The 22,296-nt window shown below is 34.8% G+C and overlaps 1 protein-coding gene and 1 non-coding gene across 2 annotated transcripts; both read right to left on the minus strand.

The window, feature by feature from the left end:
* Nucleotides 1–4,277: 4,277 nt before the first annotated feature.
* LOC114578324 (probable arabinosyltransferase ARAD1) lies at nucleotides 4,278–12,430 on the minus strand. Its single transcript, XM_028696842.1, has 2 exons — nucleotides 11,408–12,430; nucleotides 4,278–4,999 (listed from the first exon to the last, which is right to left on the minus strand). The coding sequence occupies exons 1-2, from the start codon at nucleotides 12,398–12,400 to the stop codon at nucleotides 4,487–4,489; spliced, it is 1,506 nt and encodes a 501-aa protein (XP_028552675.1). The 5' UTR covers nucleotides 12,401–12,430; the 3' UTR covers nucleotides 4,278–4,486.
* An 82-nt stretch (nucleotides 12,431–12,512) lies between these two features.
* Nucleotides 12,513–13,573, minus strand: LOC110107871. The gene is made up of 3 exons (XR_003701480.1): nucleotides 13,205–13,573; nucleotides 12,797–12,941; nucleotides 12,513–12,657 (listed from the first exon to the last, which is right to left on the minus strand). It is a non-coding gene; the product is annotated as an uncharacterized LOC110107871 (transcript).
* Between the last annotated feature and the right edge of the window lie 8,723 nt (nucleotides 13,574–22,296).

A 22,296-nucleotide genomic window follows, 5' to 3' on the forward strand; every position in this document is an offset into this window, starting at 1 on the left:
CTTCCACTAGCTTGGTTGAGAAATTGAGAATATATATATAATTCTTTTCAAGAAATCTAAAAATAATATGAGATTTAAAATTAATGTCTTTTAAGAAAAAATTGTTAGATATTTTAGACCGTAATCAAACTTCTAAGTTGCCAAAAAAATTTAATTTTGTAGAGAAAAAATTCAAACTTTTTTAGTAATTATTATTTGTGATTGAAATCATTATTTTCTGACAAATATTTCCATTTAGCAGAATAAATTTCTCCACAAAAAAAAAAAAAAAAAAAAAAAAAAAAAAAAAAAAAAAAAAAAAAAAAGATCAACCAAAAAAAAAAAAAAAAAAAAAAAGAAAAAAAGAAGAAGAAGAAGAAGAAGAATGAAGCTTCATACTTGAAAGGGCAATAGGATAATCTCAGCACTATTTATTACTATAATTTTTTAGACCGTAATCAACTTAGCTGTAAGACGGGCAATGCTTTTCTCTCCACACTTTTATTTCTAGAAATAATAATAATATATTTCCATAATATTACAAATCTAATGTGTAAATTTTATGAATAGCCTATTTCCTCTAATTAAGCTATCAATCTCTTTTCATAGTGTCATTTGAAATATATTTCATGCTAATTCTAAATATATTCAACTTTACTCAAAATTAGGGTTAGCTCATTCAATTTTGAGACTTTGAAAGCTTCAAACTCAAATGGCGCAAATTTGACTCAATTTTTGACCTAAATGCAAGCTTTATTTATTTATTTTAGGACAATTAGGCCAATTAAAATAGACTCACACACACATCGCAATGTACAAGACCCGAACACAAGACCTCTTAGTTGATAGTCAAAGCTCCGAACCAATAGACCAAGGTGAGTTGTATTATGCTTTATTTTTTGAGTTTGAGACTTTCAACCATTTAAACTGTAAAATCCAATGGTTTAAAAATTATTGTTATTAAATGTTGTGATTTATTTTTTTTTTAATTTTAAATAAAGTTTACAATACTTTGGATTGTGAAATTTTTGTTTAATTGTAGAGTTATAACCCTGATAGAGAAAATGATCTCGTTAAATGATGGATTGATTCTTCTCTTTCTCACATAACCTTTAGAATTTTGATGTGCCTCTGAGAAATATTTTTGCCTTTTTGTATGTGTGAAAAATTGAGCATCAAAGCATAAATTTGATTCTAATATATTGATACTACTACAACAACAACATCAAACTTTTGTCCCATTACGTGGCGTCGGCTACATGAATACTTTTTCGCCATTGTGTCATGTTAAAAATCAAATTCTTATTTAAATCTACCAAAGAAAGATCATTTCTAATATTTTCTAATAGATTGGTATTAGTTCTAAGAATTTTATCAAATATTGTTCAAAGGAAAAAGATTAAATGAATAAAGAAAAAAAAGCTTTTGTAAATATTTCCAATATATCTATAAATTTTCATGATTTCTTATGCAAATTATATGATATTTACTTATTATTTAATCAGTCACTCACCTCCACCACAAATTCCAAAGCTTAGCTTAGCTCTCTTTCAAGCTGAAGAAGTGATTAAACTACATCAAGTAGAATGCATTTTATTTTGATTTGTTGAATGGGAGCTTCGACTATCAACTAAAAGATTTTGAATTTGAGTCTTGTATATGTGTGTGAGTTTGCTGTATATATATATATATATATATATATATATATATATATATATATATATTGCAGTAGATTTTACTTATTTTAAAAGACAAATTATATATAAAGTCATTAAATATATGAAATGGAGTTTATTAAATCAATAGAATAGCTAGCACTCATTCATCAAGAAGAAACTAAAATATCAAAAAAAAAAAAAAATCAACTACATCTATAATAACTGACACAAAATACCAGCTAAGTTTTAATTTACTGAAGAGCTAAAACTAATACAAAAATATTGAATGAAGAATTTGCTGCTGCTGCAAATGTCTACTAATTAGCTTGGTAAGCTCTGCTAAGACAAATATTAATAAAAAAAGGATTTATAATGCAAACTCAATGATATAAATGGTAAAAATGCACGATCTATAGTGTGACATTAATATAGAAAACATTATTATTGTTGCATGCTAGAAAATACGCGGCGGTAGAGTTTATGAATTCGCGTCCAAACGTTGCACGAATATTCAGCACACAAAATGAGAAATGAACACAAAGGTTTCTACGTGGAAAACCCGAAAGGCTATATATATATATATATATTTGAAAACAATATATGTTAGCAAAATGACAAAATTACAGGGACAATACTAAGTGCAAACATCCACTTGCTATTTAATAATTATTAATTTGCATATAAAAATGAAGTTCTTTGCTGCAATTTAATTTTGTGGTGTTATAACAAATTTACTTGGCAGATAGGAAATCAACAAACAATTTAAAAAAATTTGAAGAATCCCATATGGTATCAAGATTTATTTTTGGAGATTAAGCTAAAGGCAAAAGAAACTATGCTTGGAAAGCAGCAACAAGCACTGCAACTCTTTTGCTTTAATACCAAAGCTTAAAGAAACAGCAGAATGCCCATACCGTTGGCAGCAAATCTGAGATTGGCTTCATAGTCTTAGAACAAGACCGGTCCTCAGCTTATTACATTAATTAATTAATTAATTAATTTTATACAGTATTTCAGAATGTTAAGATTCGAGATTAAAAACTATTTGAGATAAACTTTTTGAGTACCCATTCTCCTCTTATCCTTGTTGATTGCTTAATGAGATGTTAAGCCTACTTTGAATGATTTATTTTGAACAATTTCAGTAATTTAATGCAAATGGTTCAATTGGTTTGTGTAAGATTGTAAGCAGCTTTTGGGAAAATCCTTGAACCATTTTTTTTTTTTAATTTTTAAGGAAAACTATGGTAGATTTGAGTTTTGTTTTGCAATAATGAAGTTTGGAAGTTTATTCAGGTTATATATTAAGCAATGAATTAGTTTAAAATAATGCCTGAAGAAAAAGCAAGTTTGTCTGCATGAATTAAAGAAAAAGGGAATTAGATGAGTGAAAATAAAAGAAAAAGGAAATGAAAGCATCTTAAGAATTCTCTTTGGAACTTTGAATGAAGGTTGGGACCAAAGAAATACAGAAGAAAGTGGCAGATAGTGTTCATGGTATACTAAAGAAAAGCACAAAGAAGCTCATTCTGCACAATAAACCAAGTACATGGGTACCACTGTACCAGTGCTTGGATGATTCCAAGAAAGAATTTTCCAAAGTGGAACAATGAAGATCACAGGAGAGAGGAGCATAAAGCCAAGTGCTTGTTTGCTTAGGGAGACAAGGATCAGTATGGAAAGATACCTAGCTTCCCTGTCCAAAACATCTTTATTCATGTGGCCATTTCAGAACCTTCTAAGCCAGCCTTAAACCCTTAACTTGAATGATTGGGAGGTGAATCTAACACTCCCTCTAGGTGTTTTGGGTCCCTGAGCTTTATGCCTTTAGATTTTAGACTAAAAAGTCCATAACAGATAAGTATGAGGCCTCCTATATTTACTAGAGTTGCAAGGAACATGTCTGCTATGTCTGATTAAATTTTGAAGCTATGGTGTGCTCTCACCTTCATAAGCTTCTTCTACTTCTATTCTTCGTATGTTTGTTGGCATTTCAGTCAGAGAAGGCTAATAGCATTAGAAGCATAGAGCATGGCTTCTTGGCAGAGGCACCAAGCAACTTTAAAGAGGTAGAGGTTGTCAATGTTGATTCCAGGGAGGGGTCAGAGATTTCACCTTCCTCCTTCGACCTAAATAGAACGAGCAAGAGGAGAGTTCGAAGAGGATCCGATCCCATCCATAACAGGTGCTAAAATGGCATAGAAAACTTTTTTTAGTGCGGCGGTGATGGCGGTGATGCAAGTAAATTAAAAGGTTTTACAGATTCAAAAAGCTTGGTTTCATTTTCGAGCTTGGTTAGTCTGTCTTGGTTTTCTTGTTTCATACTTCAATGTTTTTTTATCTTGTTGGAAGAATAGAGATTTGTACAGAGTTCTGAAAGTATCCAACATGTTCTGTTTGGTTACTAAATCCATAACAAATGATACTGAGAATGTGGTGTAAGGAAGATATGCTCTTTCCTAGAAAATTTAGTGAAGAATCAATACTAGTTAAGCTGGTTATCTTATCACAAATCAAAAGCTGTACTTGGAACCATCTATTCTCGCTTAAGTAATGACAACAGTTATATAAGCTGAAATTTTGAATTTGAACGCATAACTGCTTTCAAATAAGCCGATAGCCATGTATGCTTTGGTAGTATTTTTGACTGACGGACAAATTTCATAAGCTTTTACAGTAGAAAAAAATCTCAATATCACTGAAGTGAATAACTTAATCTGTCAAACCAGACATTCTATAACAAATTTGTTTAACTAAACAATAGCCATATGACATCACATTAAAAAGAGAATTCTAAAACTACTAATTGTGATCATGTACATGAATTTAATACCTTTAATTGCAAGCCTCTATTCTCCGGTTTGAGACCGACGGAACCGATTCTCCTTATGAATACTCAACCGAACCGCTGCTGACTTTCGAGCAACTGCCTTCCAAATCATTTCAACGGCATCACCATCTTTGGATGGATATTGGTATTCAAAATGAGGAGCAACTTCCTTCAATCTTCTCCACATTTGTGTCCACTGTTCACTATTGATCCCTCTAAGGAGATTCAGTAAATAGCCTTCTTTAATGGCATCTGAAGCTTGCACAAAAACAGCAAAATCTGAATAGTTCAAGACATCCTCAAAGGGAAGTTCAATGTTGTCACTAATAATTACAGGTACACAGTGGCTAACGATTGCATCGAAAAGGCGGTTCGACGAGGGAGTATCTCCAGCTATGTTGAGGCAAAATCTAGATGAAGCCATGCCCTTGCCTGCACGATTGATACCATTTCCAGCAACAGTTCCATACGTGAAGTGGACATCCTTCTCATTCTTTAGAAGCTGATATAATTCTTGTCGGATCATCCCACCCTGAAACATCAGAGAAACAAATGGGATTGTGTTCTTCATTGTTATTTTGAACTATGCTAAGTTGTGCTGTCAAGTAAAAGGGATGATTATCTGATAAAATCATTGATATGAGTTGATTGAATGGCTAAAATAAATATGATTATGAATATCATATAACTAAAAATTTATAATATGAAGCATATAAATATATAAATAATTAGATGAAAGTTAAAAACTCGTGAAATGATTTTAGGGTTGTTTGGGGTGGCTGGGACTCCTGATAAAAAAAGTTGTAGAATTGTTGCGGAATATTTTTTTTTTTGGGAAGCGATGAGTATTATAGAATTTTTCCATTTTAAGAAATTTAGGTTTCGTTTGGGATGGCTTTCTTACTGCTTCTTAAAATAACTTTTTAATACAAAAATTTAATTTTTATACTAAAAAGCTATTTTAAGAAATAAAAAAACCGTCTAAAACGAAGCCTTAGACAACAACTTTCTTACAGCTAGTATACTATCTGATCTAGTTGTATAAACTTCTCATCACATAAATTTCTTAAGAACTTCCATACAATTTGACTCTTTTCAATAATTATTTTTCCAAACAAACTATAATTATTTCTACTAATCAAGGATGAAAAAGCAGACAATATAAAACAATGCCAAATGAAGCATAAATTAAACAAAGAAGAATAAAAATGAATGGAGAATCATATGCGGATAATAACGCTAATATGATAGCAAAATTGAATGCAACCACCAACTAAACAACTAATAAACATATAAGAAATGACACGCGTTAAAATTGGCTAGTGTTAATTCAAGGAAATGCATTTAGCGAAGATCCTGACACTACTGCAGAATAGCAGAAGCAAAAAATGTCATAAAACATGACATTAACAAAAAGAGTTTACATAGGGAAAAAAATCAGAGAACTTTTAATAATGGTAGAGATGAAAATATTATACAAGGGTAGTTCATGCAAAAAATTTTCTTATTATAATAAAAAAAAAAGCTACTAGAAGCTGTAGATTAGTTCAAAATGCCAACATAAGAGTACAAATATGATAAGCGTAGTTCATGCCCTTCCCATAGCTATCAAATGTTAGTATGTGTGGAATCTGATTGTGTCGAACAATTGGATTGCATTGTTTCATCGAAGCTCAAGTCAATTTCTCGTGCTCGCTAGGAGGTGAGGGGGGTTCTCCCCTTGCTTGGTTTTTTTTTTTTTTCCTTTTATTTTTCCGTACAACTCCCCGGCATTGTAAAGTTGCCTGGAAGAAACGACAGAGAGTGAGCGCCGTAGCGCTGTGTAGTGCTGCAATGCTGCGGGTTTGAGCGCTGCATCATTGTTAGATAGATCGAGGTCAGAGTTTGAGCATCGCAGAGCTATAAACTAGATTCAGGAGGACTGGACGGTTTTTTTTCTCGTTTTTCTGATGAGTGGCGTCCCTTGGTGTTATTAACTTGACTTTCTCTTGTATTTTGTATGTGAGAATGGTGTAAGAGAGAAGAGAAACATAGAGAGAGTGAAAGAGAAGAGAGATATGTACTTATTTCTCACAATTTTCATAGTGAATTTCTTGGTGTGGTGTGACTCATTGATTTTTTCCTGATTTGAGTTTTTCCATGTAAAATCCTAATGTCCTTTTTGATAGAACTGTCTTATACAAATCAGCAAATAAGTAATTATGTATAGCCACCCAGTTAGATCCTTACACGTGTCATTTTCTACAAGTGTAAAGATTATATATATGTATGCCGTGTCTGTAACCGTTAAGGCAGATTAATACAATTCTATTCTTACTGTTATTTTCTATCTCTACTTATCTCTTTCTCTGTTCTTGCATTTCTTCATGGTATCAAGAGACGGTCGGTTCTGAGGACCTCGCAATGGCGAACCAGGCTTCAGCTTCATCTTCGATCGGCGCCACCACTGGCGCAGCTGCTTCGGCTCTGATCATCTCACCATCCCTCAAATTCGTCATTTCGAATCTTAAATTTTTGGTTCCACATTCTCTTACACCGGACAACTTTCCCATTTGGAGCACTCAAATCGCCAAGTTGTTTAAGGCGAATGGTTTCGCCGAGTTTCTTAATCTGAAATCGGCACTGGAGAATGCCGATCCTAATCAAGATTCTCAAAAATGGCAAGTCACAGATCAAAATCTTGCAACGGCAATGTGCTCCACGATATCGCCGGCGGTTCTACCATATGTTATTCATCTCGAATCCACACACAAAATTTGGTCGACTCTCCACACGCGATTCCAATCATCTAACAGAGCAAAGGTCATCCAGCTAAAAAATGAGCTACACAACGTCTCAATGCAAACCATGTCCATGACTCAATATCTCACTGAAATCAAGAAGATCGTGGATCAGATTTCCTCTGCAGGCTCGTCGGTAGATCCAGAAGATCTGTTGATCTACATCTTGAATGGTCTACCTCCGGCGTACCAGTCGTTTACGACAACCATACGCACAATGCAAGGCTCGCTGTCTCTCGACAACCTATATGCTCTTCTAATTAGTGAAGAAATCCATCTCAAATATGCGGCACTAAAGTTTCCTAAACTGCCGGACAATCAATCCGCTCTCTATACATTTAGGGGTCGTGGTAGACGCGGTCGTGGACGATCGGTGCCTGATAATGCACAGGCGAACAAACCTTCTCAGAATTCGGGAATCATATGCCAAATATGCAAAAAGAAAGGTCATCTGGCAGATGCATGCTGGCACTGGCTCAACATCAATTACGCACTGAATCCTCAATCCTCCAAGAACAACAATGCTTTCATTGCAAACAATGACAGCAATCCGGCGGTAGATTGGTACATTGACTCCAGCGCGTCTTCGCACATGACTAACACGACCGAACATCTGGATAGCAACAACGCCTACAAAGGCAATGACACGGTAAGAATCGGGGACGGAAGGTCCGTTCCAATAGCCCACACGGGAACGGGAATCCTTCCTACCCCGGCTAGTAAGCTCCTTTTCTCTCGGCTACTTCATATTTCGTCCCTATCCTATAACTTGTTATCTATATCTAATCTTGTTAAAGATAACCCAATTTCTATAACTTTTGACGCAAGTGCATTTGTCTTTAAGGATCGGACGAACAATCAAGTTATTCTCAAAGGTCCATGTAGCAACGGTTTGTACAAGATTGGAGTTCCGCAAACACAGTCGTCATCTACAGCTCTAACGGCCGCTAGCACATCCTCCGTGGACTGGCATCTTTGTCTTGGACATCCTCATTATTGCATTCTTCAACATATCTCGCAGAACAATCCATTTTTACATATTCCGTCTCTTAAGTCTGTTTGTACTTCTTGTTTGTCTTGAAAAGGTCAAAAACTATCTTTTGAACGATCAACTAGTAGAACTAGCACTCAGCTCGAACTCGTTCACTCTGACGTGTGGGGAACCTCGCCGGTTCCCTCACATCAAGGATTCAAATATTACGTAATTTTCGTAGATGATTTTTCCCGGTTTATATGGCTCTTTCCTCTTCTATATAAGTCGGATGTTACTAATACTTTTATACAATTCATTAAGTTCATTGAACGACAAACGAATCGCAAGATCAAAACTGTAAGAACCGACGGTGGAGGCGAATTCGTAAATCACCATTTTCAAACGTTCACAAAGAATACAGGAATATGTCACCAAACTTCGTGTCCATATACTCCCGAACAAAACGGGATCGCAGAGCGAAAGCATCGACATATCATCACGATGACAAGAACACTACTCCAAACAGCCGGATTACCCATGACCTACTGGCTGGATGCTGCTTGCACGGCGACTTACCTCATCAACCGTCTTCCTTCCATTACCACCGAGAACGTGTCACCAATTCAAAGAATGTTCAACATAAAACCAACATACGAGCACCTTCGCACATTCGGGTGCGAATGCTATCCTCTGTCTCCTCCGATTCATCGCACAAAACTAATGCCAACGTCGCTCTCGTGCATATTTCTTGGCTATTCCGATACTTCGAAAGGGTACAAGTGTTTGAATCCGGTAACGAACAAAATTTTCATCTCTAGAAATGTTAAATTTAATGAAACTGCGTTTCCGTTCAAGAACAGGTCCCTCAAGATACATTGCCTCACCACACCTTACCCACTCTGCTTCTCATCCCCACATCCACATTACAAACCAAATGAACCATACTTCAGGAGCCAAGTTGTAATTTCAATTCTAAGGATGCATCTCTGCATAACATAACGCCACAAATCAACACTGCTCCAACAGACTCTAACAACAATCGACCTCTGCCTTCGGCACCTATTCCTACTGCCATACATCCTATGACTACCAGAAAGAAAACTGGCTCTCTCAAATCGGTCCAAAGGCTAAACTTACTACATCAAGAACAATCGCAAGCTGATCCAACAACCTATGGTGAAGCCATCAAAAAGTTTGAATAGAGAAGGGCAATGGCAGAAGAGTTTTTCGCATTGCAAAAACAGGGTACCTGGATGCTGGTACCGCCCCCTACCAACGGCTCTATTCTTGGATCAAAATGGACATACAGAACCAAGTACAACTCTGACGGTTCGGTGGCACGATTCAAAGCCAGACTTGTGGCTCAAGGTAATCAACAGGAATGCGGTCTTGATTATCAAGACACATTTAGTCCAGTCGCTAAGCTATTGACTATCCGAATTCTGTTCACGGTGGCTCTATTTCACAAGTGGCCAATTCATCAACTTGACATTGCGAACACGTTCTTGCACGGTGACATCAACGAAACGGTCTACATGCGACAACCTAAAGGTTTTGAGGACTCGTCCAACCCCAACCACGTATGTCGTCTACAAAAGGCTATCTATGGCTTGCGCCAAGCACCTAGACAATGGTATACCACTTTCACAACTTACCTTCTTCAGATCGGCTTCCTCCATAGTCAGCAGACCCGTCCCAGTTGATTTTGCATCGCGATCACATACAACTTTACTTGCTTGAATACGTGGACGATATTCTCCTAATCGGCAACGACGTCAAAACCATGAACGATCTGGTCGATCAACTGAAATCCAAATTCACGATGAAAGATCTCGGGGCAGCACACCAGTTTCTCGGCATCAATATCGAATCCACTCTAGATAAGTATTTTCTGTCCCAAAGTCTGTATGCCAAATCTATTATTCAAATGGCCGAGCTACACAAATGTAACTCGGTCGCTAACTCGTCCGTCACGAAAATGCCAGTAATAGCGCCCGACAATCCTCCGAGCTTTGACGCACTCAACTACAGGAAAATTATCGGATCACTGCAATACCTTACATTGACGCGTCCCGACATAGCCTACGCAGTCAATGTCCTCTCACAACATATGCATAATCCATCAACAACTCATACAGTGATGTTAAAGAAATTGCTCCGGTACATCAAAGGATCAACAGAATTTGGCCTTCCCATTTCCAGATCGAATATACTGCTCCGGACGTTCTCGGACGCGGACTGGGCCTCGGATCCGGTAACTTGAAAATCTACATCCGGTTTCTGCACATTTCTTGGCGATACTTTAGTCTCTTGGACAGTCAAGAAGCAAACTACTGTATCCCGATCATGTACTGAATCGGAATACCGGGCTCTGGCATCAGCTACGGCAGATACTATCTGGATCAAGCGCCTTCTTGCTAATTTCCGAATTCCACATACTCAACCAGTCGACATATTCTGTGATAATATGTCTACCATAGCATTGGCAAATAATAAGACCGCACGAACAAAGCATATAGAAATCGACCAACGCTTTGTTCGTGAACATATCCAGCACAATATCATTCGGCTCTTACCCATCAGCACGATCGAACAACTAGCTGACATTCTAACAAAACCGTTGGCTACTCCTCGGTTCAAACTTCTACGATCCAAACTGACTATTGGACCCAATAATCAGTTTGCGGGGGAATGATAGAACTGTCTTATACAAATCAGCAAATAAGTAATTATGTATAGCCACCCAGTTAGATCCTTACACGTGTCATTTTATACAAGTGTAAAGATTATATATATGTATGCTGTGTCTGTAACCGTTAAGGCAGATTAATACAATTCTATTCTTATTGTTATTTTCTATCTCTACTTATCTCTTTCTTTGTTCTTGCATTTCTTCACTTTTACTTTTCATTGCATTTATTTTCTTAATTGTTTTATCATGTGGTTTACTTCCATCCCCAACATCTAATAAATGAAATAGTATATGCAACATCACATCAGAATATTGTTGAACAAGGGATGCGATACTAAAGCATATATATAGAAAAAAAGTTTAAATATACTCATGCAAGTAGAAAATACTTTCAATAAAGGAAATGAATTCTACAATTGATAGAAGTAAACAGAAGGATGGTCTATATCAACAATAAATCAATGTGACAGTAAATACTTAATAAGAATAACTCACATCTTTCCTAATGATAGCTCCTTGAAAGTAAGCCAAAATTGGCCGAGCTTCAAATGGAGAGGAGTCATTCCCAATAGAATTAACGACATGCTTGTAGGGTGCGATTATGTCCTTCTTAATGTTTGCAATTTCATGAGGGTATCTTCCAAAATCTGCTAGCAGAAATATTGCAGACCCCAACTCTCTCCGAGCATCTAAAAGGCTATTCGGATGATGTGCCATGATCAAATGATTCCTTCCTCCTGATATTTTCCATTCTTCCTGGTTCCTTAAGAACTTAACCAATTTATCCTGCAGAAACTTATCCCTGCTAACCTTCTCTTTCCCATGAAGCTTTGAGTGCCTGTTGTAGCTCACAGATGAGAAAAATGGCACAAGAATCACATCAGAAATGCTCGAGTCATGTACTCTAACTGCAGTGCAAGGTCTGTTCACATCAGGATAATCTGAGGCAAGAAGATCAAGAATCAGCCAGTATTCCATACTATGCTGCAAATTTAACCCGCCAGGGTAGTTCGGCAAGTTATTCACATCACTAACATCCGGCCAAGCCTGGCCGCTCTTCCCCTTCCAACCCAACAATCCAAAATGAAACTCAGGAGGTAATTCATACATAAAAACCTTCAGTATAGCCTGATTTGAATCACAAACTTTCATATCTTGAGCATTTTGTTTAAAATCTACTCGAATATTTGATGGAGGTTTGGTATTTTTAACATATGTAGGAGGTGTAACAAGTGATTGAAGACTGGAAATGCTTTTGGAGCCACCACCACCCTTGTTACTAAGAACTGATGTGTTATTAACAAGCATCAGCATTAGGACTGATTCAGGAATTAGTGAATTGGCACTGTTTGATCTCCATAGAGTGAAGCAAGAGAAGATCAAAAGGAAGATGGATAGGGAGACCACATAGAAGAGGAACCTTCGGGTCTCAGAGATCGTGGACTGCATCTTTCTCTCTGACATGGTAGAATGAATACGGACATACATTGGGCACACTAGTCTTCTTCAGTCAAAAGACCATCTAATTACATAAATAAATAAAATTACTCTTCTCCAAAACTGAGAAGAAAAAAAAAGTCCACTTTTTTTTTTTTGTTTTCAACCCAAAATCTTAGAGCAATACCTGAATATAGTTCCTTCAGTGCTCATCGCAAATAAAGAAATCATAACCAAACTCTGCATAATGCGGACAAAATCTAGCACAGAGCTGAGCCGCCTCAGATCACAATAACGAGAAGCAACATCTAACACCAAAACGGTGAATACAGCAACAAATAAAGCTGGAGTAAGCTTAAAAATCCAATCTTGGGACATCTGAAGGAGAAAATTATGTATTTTGTTGTCCTTTTTTGAAGATACAAATGGATGCAATGGAAAATTTACCTGGCTCTGGCCTAGAAGTCTCAAAGCTTGGGCTACCCCAGGCCCTTGAGGAAGACGGCTCTCATCCAGGAACCAAAGGGCATCAAGCCAAGAAGTCAACTGTTATTCGATAATTCTTCTACTCTCTTCTGTTGACTCCAACCAGCTGAAAGTCATTGCTCGATTAATTGCCACTCTATGAACTACTCGAACAGACAGAAAAGGAAGACCAAAACTTGATACACCTAAAGGCTAAAGCTACAAGCTTTCTGGTTCCAGAAAGATAGTTTACCCTAAATTTATCCAAATGAATTCCTATAAACGCAGCTAATACATTAAAAAAAAAACAAAAAAAAAATAAAATAAAAATAAATAAACACGGCTAATACATAACCAAATAACAAAATGGGAAAAAGAAATACAAGACACCTCTTTGAATCGCCGTTCCTGCTCCGCACGCCTGAGCTCAACCAGTTTCCCGAGCTCCCTTATGTCGCCGCCGCAGACTCTGCAGATCCACCGCCGAAGATGACAGCGTGGAGAAGTTTAGACTGGGAAGACAGCAAGCAGAACCGAAAAGGGTTTTCTGGTCAGCGATGAAGGGAAACTTAATCAAGTTTGGTTGATCTCAGATCAAAACTTTGCAAAATAATGACTTTTGGAAAATACAAAATCTTTAGAGGGGTTCTTAGGGACGAGATTGGTAGTTGGGAAAGTTATTTGATGTGTATGCATCAGGATTTCCCAGCGAATCTTTCAACTTCAAACAACAGAAAAATTGATCTAATTTGAGCTTGTCGTACATTCATGGCCGTCTATTTATTTTATTTAAGCATTTTATTGATTGGTTCATAATTGGCTGCACAGGTCCAAATTTAGACAGGGCTAAGCTCATAGGAGTAATGCTAATGGCAATGGAGATTAAAAAGCAATTTCATTTTCTTAATATTATTTTATAACTTAAAAGGAATAATGTTACACGCTTAAAATAAATTCATATTTAAAATATTTTTTTATTCTTAAATTCATAAATAATGCGACCCAATAAAAAAAAAAGATTTGATACATAAAACTAATTTATTCATGAAGAGAAATATTACAACATAGATAATATATAAGAGCCTCATAAGTGAATATTGTTGACCTCTATGTATATTTTATGGTTGGAAAAAAAAAAAAACTCATGTGATATCACACATAATGAGTTTGAAATACATCGAATATGGTTGAAACCACTCAACTGTCTGAGAGATTATTACGTGCGACGTTTGGATCGGAGCTTCATCCGGATTCTGTGAGTGTTCATAATAAAAGCGCAGTCAAAATCCGGACGGTTCTCCCGTCCGGACTCCGCACATAATAATCTCTCCAACTGTCGTCTATTTTCAAAACTAATTACACTAAAGTATCAAAGAAATCAAATTTATAAAATAAAAGTAGTCACGCTCAAATCTATCAAACAACAACGTGAATGTTGGTCTTCAGATATGACATCATTGAATCACCAAATGTTGTCCGATCGTGAAATGGATCATGCCATGATGTTCAAAACATCACAATTACTAAAAAACATGACCATTCACAATAGGTTCATATAAACATCATAAAAAACGACGAACTACAAGAACAACTAAGCAAAATTGCCTAGAAATTTACAATTCTTTTATCTAACTCAATTATATATATACTTATTATTTTTGTTTGTTCATCAAATCATGGCTCCACGTGTCTTTCTATTATGTATATGCGTCCTCTTGAAATGAAGATTTAATAGTAAATTAGTAAATGAACTCCAAAGTTATGATGTATTTTTCTCTTAAAAATATTGAATTTGATTGTTATATATGTTTGGAGTTATGTTTTTGAGATTTAGTTTATTTATTTTATTTTATTTTGAATTTGAAAATTGCTTACATTATAAAATTAATTCTCAATATATTTTCCTAGCTTTGAATATAACAAGAAAATAATCCCATGGAATATATGAAATAAATAATAGGTGTTATATAATGATTATGTAAAATAAAAAGTTTTTTTTTTATTTTTCATTTATTTTAGAAAATTTTTTCAGACTGCTTAGCAACATTAAATATTCTTCAAGGAGGTTCTCTTCTAAACATCGCATCACCTTGCTGATCTCTACATTTTAAGTCAATTGATCTCCTAACCAGTAATAGTATGAGGTCATGATATTGATAAATAATGAACTATAGCAATGAATATATTGGTGAAGAGTAATTGGAAGTCGAGCAATATGTTGGTGGATGGATATTTAGTGTTAGTAAAAAGAATTGTTAGCATTAGAAGCTCAACATTGATGGATATTTGTTGGCTGCATGATTGCTTATGTCAAGTGATGTTGGTTTGGGGGCGTCCATATCGAGTATTAGTGATTAAGGTTTCATTTTTTTTTTGGAGAAATATCATGGTAACCACATCAGAAGAGTAGAAGAAACCAGCTTAGCAACAGGGCCAGGAGTAACCACATCCTCAGAGGAAAAAACACAAACTTCGGCTTGACAAGCAACCCATTCCACCTCATTTTCAACCTCCACCGCAACACGAGACATGACAATAGCACCAAACCCGGCATCATTAGATCCAACCAAAAGCCAACCCGCCACCTGCTGATTAATCACAAAAGGAGATAAAAAATCACCAGAACTATGACAATCAACATTACATGGTTCCTTAGCTAAAATAGGCATAATCTCATGCCTCACAACATTAGGCAAAATGAGAAACATCATCATGAGCACAAATCACAACTTGATTTGACACTAACTCACCTTGGACCACTTCAATCGAATCATTGACTGGAATAATATCATCAAGGTCATGCGAAGCAAGAATATCGGCCACAACCCCCTCCTTAACACGAGGAGCAATATTCAAATTTGGAAATAAAATCGGATAACCATCCTTCAAATTACCCAAGGTTTTACAATGAAAGCAATACAAAGGAAACTCTTCCATTTCAGCTAATTAAATGTATCCCATAAACTTAGAACTAAGCCAAACTTGAGAAGTACATATGTTAGTAACATCTAATTCCATAAGTTTGTGAGCAACAGATGGTTAATAACTAATAATTGTTGCATTATCAGTTTTCAAAGGTCTTCCAAATAGAGATCCCAATCCATGAAGAATGCATGGAGAAAAAAGATGCGAGTGTAAACTTGGAAAAGAAATCCAAGTGGGAACTATATGAGATTCACATTAATATCAAAATGGGGAGTCTAATTAAAAAATCTCATGCATCAATTGCTAATGAAATAGGAGCAGTGAGAAAAAAATCCTGCAATAATTTAAATCATTCACAAGTTTAATCAACACATTTTTAGGGTTCAAAACTGTAACCGAAAATGCACCACAAAGCTTTAGGTTGAAGAAAAATTTGCGATTTGTATCAAGAGGTGGGCGCTGGCCTGGGAACTTCCCGACTAAGGTAAACTCAAAAGGCGCAACATGTGATAACATTTCCTCCTTTGAAATCAATAAAGCATGCAAATCATGGTGTGAAGAGACTTTGAGCGGAGGAAAGTCAGGAGAAACTGATTCACCAGACAAAACAACTCTAAACGACCTAGATTTTGGCTTTCCATCCAAAAACCCAGGATCCCTTAAATGATATGCAGCCATACATAAGAAAATTGCAAGAAAAAAAAGGGATTAAGGAAAGATACCCTACCGAGACGACAGCTAGGAGCAGAAACCCTAGTAATTAAGGTTTTGTTTGAGACAGCTTTTTTGTTGCTTATTAAATCAACTTTTTAGTACAAAAATTAAAATTTTTGAATTAAAAATTTGCTTTAAGAAGCAACAAAAAAGATGTCCCAAACGAAGCCTAAATGATAATGATGGGCATTGAGGAGAGAGATGGTCTAAGTTATTGGTAGGCAATGTCGGTTGATAGATGTCTACTGAGCCTATTAACATAAAGGTGGTCATCTAGTTACTGGAATAATAATAATAATTTCAAAATTATATTTAATAATAGATTAGTAAATGAACTCCAAAGTTATGATGTATTTTTCTCTTAAAAATAGTGAATTTGATTGTTATATATGTTTGGAGCTATCTTTTTGAGATTTAGTTTTTTTATTTTGAATTTGAAAATTGCTTACATCATAAAATTAATTCTCAATATATTTTCCTAGCGTTGAATATAACAAGAAAATAATCCCATGAAATATATGAAATAAATAATAGGTGTTATATAATGATTATGTAAAATAACAAGTTTTTTTTTTATTTTTCATTTATTTTAGAAAATTTTTTCTGCTTTATTTTTAGAAAACTTTTTTCAGACTGCTCAGCAACATTAAATATTTTTTAAGGAGGTTCTCTTCTAAACATCGCATCACCTTGCTGATCTCTACATTTTAAGTCAATTGATCTCCTAATCATTAATAGTATGAGGTGATGATATTGATAAATAATGAACTATAGCAATGAATATGTTGGTGAAGAGTGATTGGAAGTCAAGCAATGTTGGTGGATGGATATCTAGTGTTAGTAAAAAAGAAATTGTTAGCATTAGAAGCTCAACATTGATGGATATTTGTTGGTTGCATGATTGCAGAGTGCAATGATGTTGTTTGGGGGTTCCATATCGAGTATTATGATTTAAGTTTCATTTTTTTTGGAGAAAATTTATCATGTGAGCCTACACGTTAATACTGATAAAAAGTACACATTCTTAAAGGATCAGAAACTCGCTAAAAGAACAACATTTGAAATAAACCTGAGAGCTTGAGATCATATATATTACTGGAAAAGAAAAGCAAAACAAAAAGGAAATACAATAAAATCCAAAAAAGAAAGCCACCAACATCAGTAAGTATCCAATTCATCAACCGAAAAATGGCTACCAGAAGCAATCAAACGACCCGGAACCAATCCAGGTAAGGAGGGGAATAGCCTGCAAAAAAAAAAAAAAAAAAAAAAAGAGGAATGAGAGAATCATCTCCCCTAGACTTAACACCCAACCCAACAAATAACCAGCCAAATAGCAACCAATCAGCAAAATACCATTAAGTGAAGATAAACCCACTCAACAAAATAGCAGAGCCACTTTCTAGATTTCCTTCGACGATGTTTGCTGCCACTCGAGAAAGCTTTCTCAACAACTTGACAAACATCTAAACCATACAAGTCTTGACAAGAATCATCCTGCACATCACCAACATCATCACTCACCTCACCAGGCGATGAGGGAAACCCTTCAAGCCAACCCGAATGCCCAATACAAGTACTCCCAAATTAGAAACAAAACAAGCATTCAAAATGTTATGGGACATAATAACAATAGGCACCTCAACTAGAACCTCATTTCCCAAAGATCCAATAGAAGCAGGAGAAATAGAACCACCACCAGTCACCACAAGAGTAGAAGAAATCAGCCCAGCAATAGAGCCAGGAGTAACCACATCCTCAGAGGAAACAACACAAACATCGGCTTGACCAACAACCCATTCCACCTCATTTTCAACCTCCACCGCAACACGAGACATGGTCGTAGCACCAAACCCGACATCATTAGATCCAACCAAAATCCAACCCGCCACCTGTTGATTAATCACAAAAGGAGATAAAAAATCACCAAAACTATGAAAATCAACATTACCTGGTTCCTTAGCTAAAATAGGCATAATCTCATGCCTCACAACATTAGGGAAAAGGGGAAACATCATCATGAGCACAAAACACAACTTGATTTGACACCAACTCACCTTGGACCACCTCAATCGAATCATTGACTGGAATAATATCATCAAGGTCATGCGAAGCAAGAATATCGGCCACAACCCCCTCCTTAACACGAGGTGCAATATTCAAATTTGAAAATAAAATCGGATAACCATCCTTCAAATTACCCAAGGTTTTACAATGAAAGCAATACAAAGGAAACTCTTCCATTTCAACCGATTAAATGTATCCCATAAACTTAGAACTGAGCCAAACTTGAGAAGTACATATGTTAATAACATCTAATTCCACAAGTATGTGAGCAACAGATGGTTAATAACTAATAATTGTTGCATTATCAGTTCTTAATGGTCTTCCAAATAGAGACCCCAATCCATGAAGAATGCATGGGGAAAAAAGATGCAAGTGTAAACTGGGAAAAGAAATCCAAGTGGGAACTCTATGAGATTCACATAAATATCAAAATGAGGAGTCTAATTAAAAAATCTCATGTAGCAATTGCTAATGAAATAGGAGCGGTGAGAAAAAAATACTGCAATAATTTAAATCATTCACGAGTTTAATGAATACATTTTTAGGGTTCAAAACTGTAACTGAAAATGCACCACAAAGCTTTAGGTTGAAAAAAAATTTGCGAATTGTATCGAGAGGTGGGCGCTGGCTTATGAACTTCCTGACTAAGGTAAACTTAAAAGGCACAAGAAGTGATAACATTTCCTCCTTTGAAATCAATAAAGCAGGCAAACCATGGTGGGAAGAGACTTTGAGTGGAGGAAAGTCGGGAGAAACTGATTCACTAGACAAAACAACTCTAAACGACCTAGATTTTGGCTTTCCATCAAAAAACCCAGGATCCCTTAAATGATCTGTAGCCATACGGGAGAAAATCACAAGAAAAAAAAATGGATTAAGGAAAGATACCCTACCGAGACGACAGCCAGGAGAAGAAACCCTAATAATTAAGGTTTTGTTTGGGACAGCTTTTTTGTTGCTTCTTAAGGCAACTTTTTAGTACAAAAATTAAAATTTTTGAACTAAAAATTTGCCTTAAGAAGCAACAAAAAAGATGTCCCAAACGAAGCCTAAATGATAATGATGGGCATTGAGGAGAGAGATGGTCTAAGTTATTGGTAGGCAATGTCGGTTGATAGATGTCTACTGAGCCTATTAACATAAAGGTGGTCATCTAGTTACTGGAATAATAATAATAATTTCAAAATTATATATAATTTATAAGTGCTTTAAATTTAAAATGCCATATAATTAAATAAAACTTATGCCTACTTATAAAAATGTAAAACAAAAAGGGGTTGAGGGGTGTGGAGGGTGTTGGGAGTGGATGGGGGATATGATACTTCATTTGTATGATGTGATAGTATTTGCCATTGATGAAGTCTTCAATCAACAAATAAAATATACTTATATTAAAGCTCAAGATATCATGGACGCAATGAGGTTGATGGATAATTTTAAGAATGATTTTGCAAGTCACATTAATAATAAAAATAAATAAAATAAAATATATTATAGTTTTTGTTTTGTTTGATAATTGATACAAATATAAAAGAAATCATCGGTGGGATCAAAATAAAATTGTATTAATACTAAGAGTTGAGACTTCGTCTGATACATGGCTTGGTCGTAAGTCCTATTTGAAATGGGCTTTCAAGACTAAAAGGCCCATATAAAGAAATGGGCTGAGAAAGTGTGATAAGAAAATACTGGGCTGTAGTCCATCCACCAAATTGCTATATCATATTAACTTGCGATTTTTTTTCCTTTCTTTTCGGATTGACAGAAAGACAAATGTAAAGTAAAACTTTATTATGTGATTTGATTACAGCAGGACAGGTATATATAAAGTTATTAAGAGCAAAAAAAACAATAAAAAACAAATTAATTTTCCTTACTTCTATTTGTCAAAAATTGGCAACGTGAGATTATGGGTCTGTTTGGGACAACTTTCTCACTGTTTTATTTTTCATAGTTCAATTATAATTTTATTTGACTACTGCTTTCTTACAATTTTTTTAAAGAAATTTAAGTACTAGAAAGCTGTTTTTATGACAACATTCAAAAAAATTATTTTCGTCACAATACCCTTACATTTGCATTTATAAAAAGCTACAACCATTTCAAATAAGACCTTAAAATAAAGAAAGAGGAAGCAAAGTTGATCTGAAAATGAATATAAAGTTTATTTCGCAGCTAATGTATTGTTTTATAATTTAATATATTGCTACATTAGATCAAACCAAATCAATACTAAAATTAAAGTATAATAATATTACTTAGGTTTTGTTTGGGGCGGCTTTTTTACTGTTTCTTAAAACAACTTTCTAGCATAAAAATTTTAATTTTTATACTAAAAAACTGTTCTAAGAAGCAACAAGAAAGCAGTCCCAAATGAAGCGTTAGATTTCATTTGGGACAGCTTCTTTAATGCTACTTAAAACAGTTTCTTAGTTCAAAAATTAAAATATTTGTACTAGAAAGTTGCTTTAAGAAACAGTAAGAAAGTTGTCCCTAACGAAATCTTAATTGAAAGAGAGAGAGAGAGAGAGAGAGAGAGATAAAGAGCGAGGCTTCAATAAATCCGTTCTCTAGTGAGGGAGAGTGCCAACATAGGATACTATGCACTATATAATTCATGGAATATTTTTAATTACGATGTGAGGTAATGATCAGTCAAAAACAATGGATATTATGGGCAATAATTCCTTCGATGCTATCATTAGGTAGCATGATCAATTTAATGAGTGCTTACCCTTCAATGATAATGTTCAAACTTATTTGATCTATGGAATCAATTTACAAATATGATAAGCCTTTACTTTGTTTTAATTTCATCATTTTAGTAAGATTTGTGTCAAAGTCTATAAAAGAGTCCAATAAATCAATGAAATTTTGGTGAAATTGATCTTTAAGCTAAGAAATTTCTGAAAAAGTTGTAAGATGGTTCTAAAATAGTGTGTTTGTTTCATATTAGTTCTATTAAAAAATAGGATATCATAAAAAAATCAAGAATAAATAATAATATAATAATTATATTTAAGCGAGCAATGTTCGGAAAATCAATCCTAACGGTTCTAGACAAGTAGGGTCAAGTTCGAGCTATTCCTAACTTGAGCTTGAGATGATCTGGGACAACTTTCTTTGTGCTTTCTAAGGTCTTTTGTCAGTACAAAAAATTTTTGTACTAAAAAACTGCTTTAAAAATCAGTAAAAAAAGCTGATTCAAATGAAACATTAATAATTAATCGAATTTGAGCTTGAGAGCTCGAACTTAATTACATATTCGAGTTAACTCGGATATTATAAAAGAGATAATAATTTTCATTCAGGCATTTATTGTAATAAAATGATAAAAAATGAGAAAAAAAAAGAAGAAATTATTTGATATAACTAGGCGATATATGATTTTTATATAGTGTATTAATTTTGTACTTAAATTATATTTAACACATTTTAAGTATATTTTATATTAATATATCTTAAATCAATTAGCACACCAACTAACGAGTCGAGTTGGGAATTGCTCAAATTTGACTCTGTGGCTCATGAAATTTAGCTTTTATCAAGTTGAGCCGAGTCGACTCAACCAAGTCACATCTCTCTAAGTCTAGGAGAGTTTAGAATTGTTTTGACTGATTTTTTTTTTCCGTTTCAAATTCTTAAAATTTTTAATGGCCATCAATCTAAATATTTTTATTTATTACTAATGAATTATATTATGAAGTAAATCTATGAAATTAAATGACTGATCATATTATGCTAATTTTAAGGCACTAATGATTATATTAGGCAAA

Source organism: Dendrobium catenatum, unplaced genomic scaffold (genome assembly GCF_001605985.2).
Source record: "Dendrobium catenatum unplaced genomic scaffold, ASM160598v2 fragScaff_scaffold_847, whole genome shotgun sequence".
Classification (NCBI taxonomy): domain Eukaryota; kingdom Viridiplantae; phylum Streptophyta; class Magnoliopsida; order Asparagales; family Orchidaceae; genus Dendrobium; species Dendrobium catenatum.